Below are 10,281 nucleotides of genomic sequence, written 5' to 3'. Positions count from 1 at the left end.
GGTTTCTCACTGAAAATCTTCGTCCCCCCTCTGGTAATCGGTTTCTAACCAGTTTCGGGCAATTTTCCAACCTGATTCGGGAACGCGCATTTTCCAACCAGATTCGAGTAAAATTCCAACCAGATTCAGAAAGTTTTTATTTTCCGACCAGATCCGGTGATTTTCTGACCAGATCCGACCGAGAAAGCTAATTTCCCAACCTGATTCGGACAATTTTCTAACCAGATCTAGCCATTTCTGTCCGGAAATTTCCCGAATCTGGTTGGAAACCGATTACCAGAGCCGTCGGCACTTTTTTTTTTGAAATTTCTTCCTTTTCAACGCCATTTTTCGGGAATTTCGGATTTTCTTTGAATTTTTTCGCAATAAAATCCGGAAGATAGATAACTTTCAACACATTTTAATGCAATAAAAACTTTTGGCCGGAGTCCCCCTTTAAAATTACTTTCCTTCAGTGTTCACTGTTTATAGTATCAGAACTTTTTTATTTTCTGAAATTCTCATTTTATTTTTTACGGTTTAAGGGTTTTTGCATACTTGTAACGGGCCGGTCCGGGCTTTTCCAATTTTCGGAGGCCCGGCGGGCCCGTCATTTCACAAATTTCGAAAATTTTTATGTGATTTTTTTGAATTTTTTCGATCTTTTTTGATCAAACAGACAAACAACCCAAAAAAGCAAAAAAAGGAGAAAATTATTGAGAGCTCACAATTTGGCTCAAAAATACAGAATTTTTGATATCGGGCCTTCCGGGCCGGGCCCGGGCACAAATTGGTTCTGAAAAATTAAAATTAAAAAAAAAAATTGGAAAAAAATTTTTCCAGACCTTTTTTCGAACCCCAAACATCATTCTTACAGTATTCCGATATTGAACAGACATCAAAAAACAAATCAAGCAATGAGTAATTGCATTTAAAGTGAATATTGCATTGCATATGTGACTCACACTAGTGGCAATGTACCTCCCATGGTAAAGTTTGTTCTAAACATTTAAAGAAAATCCCGAAATCTTAAAAAGTTGTGAATGACAAGTTTAAATCCCTGTTTGATCTGGACTTCAAAATTGATCATTTTCCACTCAAAACAACGCCAAAATTTGAGTGCAACAAAACCACAAAAGTGATTCAGAATGTGATCTTGTAGGAACACTTTTTGGATTTGTCCCTGTCAGAAAATTAGTGATTTTTGTCGTATTTTTTGTTGTTGAGTTCCGGATAGATCAGTTCAATGACGAACATGGAAACGGAAAATATTGACAATTAACAAAACCATCAAACGGAAAATATCATAGTTTCAAAAGGCCGGGCCGGGCCGGGCCGGTAGACGAATTTTCTCGGCCCGCCTACCACTGTTGTAATTTTCCAATTAAAATTTGGGTAATTTTTTTGAATTAAAAAAGAAAAAAGGTAACATTATTTAACAAAATTAACAAAGTAGTAAGTAGTCGAAAAACAGGACGTTTTTGTTTAAATTTTTGAAAAAATTCAAAAAAAATCAGCGTCTGTATGTACCCCGGGCCGGAACTTCATCGGCCCGGCCCGGCCCGCCGAATTTCTCGACGGGTCGACCCGCGTGCCGGGCCGGCCCGAGATTTCGCAACTATGGAAAATATATATGTTTCCAGAAACCACAATGGTTTGGAATAGTTGATTTTCCGAAATTTGGACATTCAGAGAGCAAAAATGTTTAAAGGTGGGGGGACAGGAGATTTTACGGGGGATTTTTGGGGCCAGAGTATGCATTCTACCGTGACGGTGTACAACGCTTAATGTCACTCTGCGTACAGCTGTCGTCCTCGCCTTTATGTATGCAATCGGGCGACCGCTTTCTCTTTGCCCGTGTAGCTCAGTCGGTAGCGGCGCCGCACCCTCAATCCTCGTCCCACACGTTCAACTCCTCGAGAGGCATATTTAAACGAAATTCCGAGAACATTATTTTTTTCATGTCCCCCCACCTTTAAAATATGGAGATTTTCAAATTGCAAGATTTTGGGAATTCGAAATTTTGGAAAATCAAAAATCGAATGGTTGAATTTGCAGATTAAACAAATCTTTTATCAAAATACTTCTAAAATTGCAGAATTTCGACATTTTCAGATTTTTCAGAAATTATGAAAAGTTAGAAATTTGAAGTTTTCCCATTGAATCTTCTGACTTCCAAAAGTTCATTTTCTGCGATTTTCTGGATTCTTAATTTCAGAAATTCAAAAAAAACTTCTGAAAATCTGAAATTTGTAGATCTTGAATTTTCGAAATTCAATTATGAAATTCTGAAATTTCAAAGTCTAGAAATCTGTGATCTCAGGAATTCCTAATTTGGAAATGCTGGAAATCTGAAATCCTGGAATTTCAAAATTTCAAAAATTCCGAAATTTTGAAATTCAAAAATTCTGAAATTCTGAAAAAACGAAAATCTTCACACCAAATCCGTGTCTTCTGAATCATCGTTCGGTGTGTTCTGATCCTTTCCTCACGTCAATCAAAATTCCTTCTTTTGTTTTTCATAATTTTTCTTAAAATCTGTGACATATTTTTCTCAGTTGACGCCTCCTCAAAACTACAAAAATTGTCGAGCACATTTCGTTTTTAATTTCCGGAAAAATTTATATAAAACCCACTGGTAACCAATGGAAAATCATAAAAATTTTCTTTTAAAAAATTCTCACATTTCTCTGAAAAATGACACTAAAATGGTACCTGGGAATGGGCTCATTCTCTCTATCTCTGTTTTCGATTTTTCTGAATTTATTGATATTTTTCCCAGTTTTCCGGCTGGCTTTCATTCAAAAAAAGAGCTCAGTTTATATCATTGCATTTTTTAATATTATTTCTGACCTGCTACAACTTTTTGTCACTTGTTTCTATCTCTCCGCATCGACTATGGCCGATGTAAGTTTTTGGAGGGATACTGTAGTTTTTATAGGGGTACTGTAGGTCAGGTTTAAGGGGTTCAGAACACTGTAGGACTACTGTACCGCCTAGTTGGCAATATACTTATGCTTCAAACTTTTAAGAGATCTTGTAGCTTACACGAGTTGAGTAGGACCATAGGAGTACTGTAGGTATTCGTTGGAGAAGTGAAAGTCTACGGTAATCCTGCCTGGGACTACTGTAGATTTTCATTAAAAAATTTTCCATTAGAAAAGAATACGGTAGGATTACTTGTAAACCTTTTCTTTCAATCTGTGTGACACTGGAATTACTGTAGCATCCAGGAATTGAGTAGGATTACTGTAGCCTGGTGGGAAACCTAGACGGTAACCTAAACGCCTACAGAAATCGTTTTTTTTTTAAGTTGTAGGAAGTAGTACTGTAGATATCACGGTTTCAAACTAGGATTACTGTAGGTAATCCAGGTTAAACTAGGGTTACAGAAACTTAGCAGGAGTACTGTAGATCAGTAAGGTTGCTGTAGTTACAGTAATCCTTTATTTGGTTGTTAAGGAATCTTAATAAGGATACAGAAGCGGGATTACTCTAGATTTGGAAGGATACTGTAGGATTACTTTACCCACCGTAACCTAAAAACCTTGATTTTGTTCCAGCGTTACGTAATCACTGGAGACCGAATGAACACATTGGCGGTGATTTTTGGGTGGATTTTTATCAATGCTTGGTATATGGAATGTCTTGTACAGATTGTTATGGCTGCGAATCGGTAATACAAATGAAACGATTACTGTAGTTTAGAATATCAGCAACCGGCACATCGAAATCTCAAAACTATAGAAACGGGCGAAATTTTGAAATTGGGATTTTCGAGAATTCTAGAATCCAAAATTTCGATCTTTCAGAGTTCGAAAATCCTGAAAACTGTACTTTTAAGTTTTAAGACTTTGGAGATTTGGAATTGTGAAATTCTAGAATTCTGAAATGTCGGGGTTTATAAAAGCAAGAATTCAAAAGTTCTGAAATTTGGGAAGATCAGAAAATTAGGAATTCAGAAATTCAGAAAACCGGAAATTCTGAAATTACGAAATTCTGAGAATCTGAAGCTCTGCAAGATTTTTCGAAACTTCGAAAATCCAAACTTTTGAATTCTGAAAATCTGATATTTCGAAAGTCTGAATATCCGTAATTCCAGAAAATTCGAAACTGAAAATTCGAAATCTTGAAATTTTGAAATTCAGAGATTCTCAACGTTCAGATTCCAAGATTTGGGGGTACGACGAATTCGAACGCTTCCAAAATCGAACAGACCTAAAACCGAACATGTGTCAAAACAGAACAAGAGCAGAATCGAACTCTGCGAAATTCGAACTGTGTCGGTGTCAAACTGTCCCTAATTGGAACGCTGTTAGCCATGGGGCGCGCTTGCATTTTTCTTTAAATTAGTGACTTTTTTCTTGAGAAAACTTAAAAAATATATACGAATCAGTTTTATCAGAAACAAAAACAACAAGAATATTTTTTTAAAGGTGGGGGGTCATGAAAAAATAATGTTCTCGAAATTCTGTTTAAATATGCCCCTCGAGGAGTTGAACTTGTCGAGGCGAGTATTGAAGGTGCGGCGCCGCTACCGACTGAGCCATGCGGGCGAAACTGGAGCGGGCGCCTGATTGCATACATAAAGGCGATGACGACCGCTGTACGCAGAGTGACATTAAGCGTTGTACACCGTTACGGTAGAATGCATGCATGGCCCCAAAAATCCCCCGTAAAATCTCCTGTCCCCCCACCTTTAAAGGAAAAAATAAAAATTTGCGGGGAAAAATGAGAAAACAAAAATAATGCAAGCGCGCCCCATGGCTAACAGCGTTCCAATTAGGGACAGTTCGACTCCGACACAGTTCGAATTTCGCACAGTTCGATTCTGCTCTTGTTCTGTTTTGACACATGTTCGATTTTAGGTCTGTTCGATTTTGGAAGCGTTCGAATTCTTCGTACCAACCCCCCCCCCCCCTCCCCCAAAATTTTCCAACTTTCTTTTTTTCCAGATTCTGTATAATCACTCTAAAACAGTATCACATTTTCACATTCAATTTCACAATGGTCGTTTTTGCGATTTTGATTTCAATCACTTCGTTTTCCGCCGTCTGTACTCAGTACTTGTTTCCCTGTTGTGTGTAAGTTCGCTCCATTGATAATCTGTGGAAATTTTCAAAAATTCAAAATTGTAGGACATCCCGAAGATTCAGAAATCTTAAAATTTTCCAAGAAATTTAAGATAAAAGAGCTTCGGGAAAATTCTAAAATTCTAAAATTCAAATATCAATTTTCAGATTTATCTCCGATCACACAATCATGTCATTTATGTTTCATAATCCCTCAAATGAATATTCATATTCAAATCTCATGTTGGTTTCCTACGACGTCTTCTGCACATTCGCTTCTACAGTATGCTACATTTCTGTATTTTTCTCAATTCGAAATTCCTACAAAGACGCTGCTGCAAGTGTACAAAATGATCAAAATAAGAAGAATAATAAGGATGTGAAGTGAGTAAATTCGCTCCATTGCGAATTCTAGAAAAATTCGAAAAAAAACTTTGGAGTCCCACAAAAGAAGTCTAAGATTTTTTTAATTTGTCTGAAAATTTCAGATTTCTATACCAAACAAAAATAGAGCTTCATCCTTTGTTTTGAATTCGCGCCAAAACTAGGAATTTCGAAAAATTTTGGTTTTGGGGGTTTTTCTAGATTTTTTGCCAAATTATTAGACCTTTTTTAGGTTTTTCAGACATTTTTGAAGTTCCTTTTTCGATTTTTTCGAATTTTTTGTCGGAAATTTGTGTTCGCGATTACTGTAGGTTACTGTAGAAAACTATTTTTCTTGTAGTTTGTAGTTTCGGTTTTTGCAAACGCATTCACGTCAAAATCAAAAACTACAAACTACAAAAGGAAATAAGTTTTCTACAGTATTCTACAGTAATCTTGGCGAACATCATCCCGTCAATTTTAAGACAAAGTCTGTCAAATTTCGAAAATTCGAAATTTTCAAAACTTTCAAATTCCAGAAATTTCAGAAATCCAGGAATTCATTTTTTTTTAATTTCAAAACTTAAAAATACGAAAATGGGAAATTCAGCAAATTGAAAATTCGAAAATTTCAAATTTTGAATCTTAAAAATTAAAAAGTTCGAAAACTCGAAAAATTCTAAAATTCTAAACTTTAAAAACTCGAAAAACCGAAATTTCAAAAATTCAAAAAATTGAAATGCCATAATTCCAAAACTCAAAATTCAATACTTTTCCACTTTTTCTGACTTTCCAAAACTTCGAAAATTCCAGATATCTTCTCCAATTCGTGTTCATCTCAATATTCTACATTTTCACATGGGTCCTATTTGAACTTCTTCCCCATATCGTACCATCGAATCATTTGGAATGGTACTCAATTGTTCCCGTTTTGGTTACATTGAATTGCTCATCTAATTCTGTTATCTATTTATCTTGCAATCGAGAAGTCAGGAAATCAATTCAAATTCCATTTATGTCGAAATTCTTTGGAAATTCGAAAGTTTCAACAACTGTCGTTACAACCAATGCGCAATCTACAGCTGTCACTAATTGATTTCTTTTTTTGAGAAATTCTAAAAATAATGTTTTCAAAAGGTATATAACTAATAAAGTTGAATTGTTAAACAAAATATGTACAGAATGTTAGTTGATACATAGTACTAATTATACACATAAGGACAAAATAAGAATAGATAGTAAAAATAAAAAATTCAAAATAAGTTATAATCTTGGACGAGGAGCCCATCGCTTCTGCTGTGGTACATCATGTCGTTCTCGATCTGGACGACTTAGAAGGTGTCTGATTCGAGATCCTCTTCGAACTTCATGATCGATAACATCCTGAATATTGCTCAGACTTCCTTGTGCAATCGGACCAAGATCGAATCCGTGTCTCTCATCTCGCATTTCCAAAATGAGGAAGAGAATTCTTTCCTGGACTTTCTGAAAAAAAAATTGTTGATTTACAGTAGTGTGGCGTTTCGAAAACTAATCTTCGAAAATCTTGCTATATCCGCTCAACAGTACGCACGCGACATTTTTAAATGTCGTTTGATGGGTTGTGGCCTAACTTTCTCAACATGAAGTTTCTAGGCCACCAATGTTGATGGCCTAGAAATGGTCTACATTCATCTGATGTGTTTTCTAGGTCATTTACCATGATGGCCTAGAAAAACCCGCTTTGCGAAAGTTAGACCACCATGCTAAAATTGTCTAGAAATCACACCAAATGAATATCAGGTCATTTCTAAGCCAAAAAAAATTGGTGGCCTAGAAAACTCAACTTGCAATAGTTAGGTCACCACGTCAAAACAGTGATCTGATGGTGTGTTTTCCAGGCCATTTTGAGCTGATGGTGTGTTTTCCACAAATGAGCTGATGGTGTATTTTCCAGGCCATTTTGACATGGTGGCCTAACCTTCGCAGGCTGAATTTTCTAGGCGACCGACTTCTATGGCCCAGAAATGAACTGATATTCGTTTGGTGATTAATAGACCATTTCAGCATGGTGGCCTAACTTTTGCAAAGTGGTTTTTCCAGGCCACCATGGTAAATGGCCTAGCAAACAATGGACAGTGTCCACTGGACACACAAACTGTTCGAAAGTTTCGAAATGTTTCGACAGCGAGTGGCCGGAGGTCTCACGACGAAAACTACCGTAACCTAAACATATTTTCATTTTCTGTTTTTTTTTGTTTTTAGTTGATTTTCGACGATTTTTCCGTTATTTTTCACAAATGAGTCGGAAAACTAAAGTACGAAAATCGAGATAATAAATCTGGACAATAAACATTTTCAGGTTACGGTAGTTGTCGTTGTGGGACCTTCGCCCACCGGCGTTTCTCTTCTAAAGCTCCAATTTTTTGGTACCAAAATGTTATAATTTCTCACATGTCGTCCATTGTTTCGATTTTTCAGAAAAAAAATTGACTACAAAACTAACCCGAACTCTATAAGCATCTGTGTCTCCCTCGCGAATCAATTGGTTAATAATTTCTCCATACGGAAGCGTATCCACGACACTTCCCACCTCCCGACGCCATATCATCAACTCGTCATGGGCGCCGACTTCATCCCCTTCGAAAAATCGAATCACAATTCGTCGTGCTCGCTCCAGAAGTACCTGTCTATCTATTGGCTTTCTTTCTTCAGGTTTATTTTCTGGAGCGTTTCCTCCTCCTTCTCCTCCTCCTCCACCTTCTTCCATTCGCTCATCATCATCATCATCGCCTCTTCGATCCTCTCTTCCTCCTCCCTTGCCTCCAGAACCACCGAATCCCCAGAACTGTGCACCCGAAGAAGAGGTTCCAGGTTCTGCAGAGTCTTCCTCTGCACACATCCATGACGAGGAGACCGGTTGGCGTTGATAATCCCAAAATTTGAGTCGTGTGTTTCGAAAAACGATTTGAGTGAGATTCACAATTTCCGGGATGAACCACTCGTCGAGAAACCAGAGAGCGACGGCGGTGACGTCCATCTGGAAATCAGAAATTAGTACATCTGTTTAAAAAAAGAGTTCAAGGTAAAGATGAGGCAAAGCAACTCAGAAAAATTAATTTTACAGGAAATTTCCGAAAATTCAGTAACTATTTATACAATTATTCGACAAAATTACTAAAAATAGAGAGAAAATCCAAAAAAACAAATTATGCTGCAACCGAATTTCCATAAGAATTTCCTAAAATCGATTCTCCGACTCGCGCCTGAAAAAAACAATTTTTCGAAAAAAAAAACGGGGAGGATCGTAGAAAACGAGCAGAAAACGTTTCTAAAATATCAAAAAATCGATAAAATTCATAGAAAATCGGGAAAATCTGAAAAATTTCGAGAAAAAATCACCAAAAAACGGCTGAAAATAACAGAAAAAAATTCAAAACCAACGAGCGGCGATGGACGGTTCTAGAAGAAATTTAAAGGCGCCTGCAATTTAATTTAGTTCGGAGTCTCGCCACGAAATTAACTTTTTCAAATTTTAAATTTATTTTAAAGCAGTTTAAAATTGCTTTTTCATTAGAAAATTTATGAAAAAACAAAGAATAAATTTGCTAAAATTTTTTGCACATAACAATTTTACAAAATATACGTTGAATTCTTCCAGAAAAATCAAAGTTCTGAAACTACGGTAGCTTGAAGGCGCATAAACGATTGGAAATTATAAAAAAATTGATTTTCGCGCCATTGGAAAATTAGGCGCCAAGCGACAGAATTTGAAAATTGAAAAACATTGTATTGCAAATTTGCACTGTTTTCAACCGTTTTTTCGCCAATTTTTCGTATTTTTCCGGATTTTTCGTCATTTTTTTCAGCCATGTCAGATTTCTCTCGCCTTCTACTAATTTCTACGGGCTTCCTCATCACCGCAATCACCCTCAAATCGTCCGATTCGGCACTAGCCAGGAAAAGTATGGATTTCGCGAAAATCGACGAGCAAGTTCAAAAAGACATCGAGAAGTCGTTCAGAAAAACACTAAGCCGACTTGGCGATTTCGTAATGGATTTGCCAGCGAAAATTGTGATACAAAGGCTGAAAAATGTCGAAGGAAACACATTCAACGACCCGTTTCTCGTCGGAAATTCTGTAATTTTTTTTGTATTTTTTTCTAGAAAAAATCGATTTTTTCCAGCAGCAAGTCACATCATCTATTTACGTTTCCGATGCAGTTTCCGATTGGTGTAAAGGAGTGATTTCTAAAAATACTCGCAAGGATTTCGAGCACAAAAATCGAAGAATTGAAGTCGTTTTTGACTGTAACCGTGATATGGGTAATCGATTATTGATTTTTTTGAATTTTGAAAAATTATTGTTTCCCAGTCTTCCCATCGCTTCGAACCATCGTCCGATGTATTCTCATTCTGCTGGCCACCAACGCTTTGCTCGCTATTGCCCTATTTATTTTCAGAATTTAGTAATTATTTTTAAAAAAATTTCCCGCCAAAAAATTCAAAAAAAGTTCCAGAAGAGCGCAAATTCCCCAAGAAACCCCTATCGAAAAACAAATCACCATTGACGACTACATTTTAGATGACGACGACGACGCCATCAACGATTCCTTATTTCTGGAAAATGCTGAAAAATGGGATGCGTCGAAATTGGAGTCGTGCTATGATTAGCCGGTGATGATGATAATTGTATTTTGAATTTTATCGATTTTTTTTATGTTGTACAAAGTTTTTTTTTCCGATTTTTCGAAGCCTTTTTGACAAAATTTGATTATTTTCTGGCTTGTAAAATGAAATTTTCCACATTAATTTTCAGTTTTTTTACCACAATTCTTCGGAAACATTCTCAGGCTTTGCACGGCGGTGAAATCAGGTACATGGATTT

General features: G+C 36.5%; 3 protein-coding genes across 3 annotated transcripts; 2 read left to right on the top strand and 1 right to left on the bottom strand.

Moving 5' to 3' along the window:
- Nucleotides 1-2,676: 2,676 nt before the first annotated feature.
- Nucleotides 2,677-6,510, top strand: CBG24105 (the record flags this gene model as incomplete). The annotated part of the gene is made up of 5 exons (XM_002648038.1): nucleotides 2,677-2,886; nucleotides 3,543-3,655; nucleotides 4,935-5,063; nucleotides 5,220-5,435; nucleotides 6,228-6,510. The coding sequence occupies 5 exons, from the start codon at nucleotides 2,677-2,679 to the stop codon at nucleotides 6,508-6,510; spliced, it is 951 nt and encodes a 316-aa protein (XP_002648084.1).
- A 167-nt stretch (nucleotides 6,511-6,677) lies between these two features.
- On the bottom strand, nucleotides 6,678-8,433 carry CBG26687 (the record flags this gene model as incomplete). Its single annotated transcript, XM_045238329.1, has 2 exons — nucleotides 6,678-6,899; nucleotides 7,900-8,433. 2 exons carry the CDS (start codon nucleotides 8,431-8,433, stop codon nucleotides 6,678-6,680), a joined length of 756 nt encoding a protein of 251 aa, XP_045100679.1.
- Nucleotides 8,434-9,264: 831 nt separating this feature from the next.
- CBG24103 lies at nucleotides 9,265-10,067 on the top strand (the record flags this gene model as incomplete). The annotated part of the gene is made up of 3 exons (XM_002648037.1): nucleotides 9,265-9,534; nucleotides 9,581-9,719; nucleotides 9,979-10,067. The coding sequence occupies 3 exons, from the start codon at nucleotides 9,265-9,267 to the stop codon at nucleotides 10,065-10,067; spliced, it is 498 nt and encodes a 165-aa protein (XP_002648083.1).
- Nucleotides 10,068-10,281: the final 214 nt, after the last annotated feature.

The sequence above is a fragment of the Caenorhabditis briggsae genome (assembly GCF_000004555.2).
Source record: "Caenorhabditis briggsae complete genome, chrV, whole genome shotgun sequence".
Taxonomy (NCBI): domain Eukaryota; kingdom Metazoa; phylum Nematoda; class Chromadorea; order Rhabditida; family Rhabditidae; genus Caenorhabditis; species Caenorhabditis briggsae.
The sequence above is the reverse complement of the archived record's forward strand: the minus strand, read 5'-3'. Positions and strand labels throughout refer to the sequence as shown.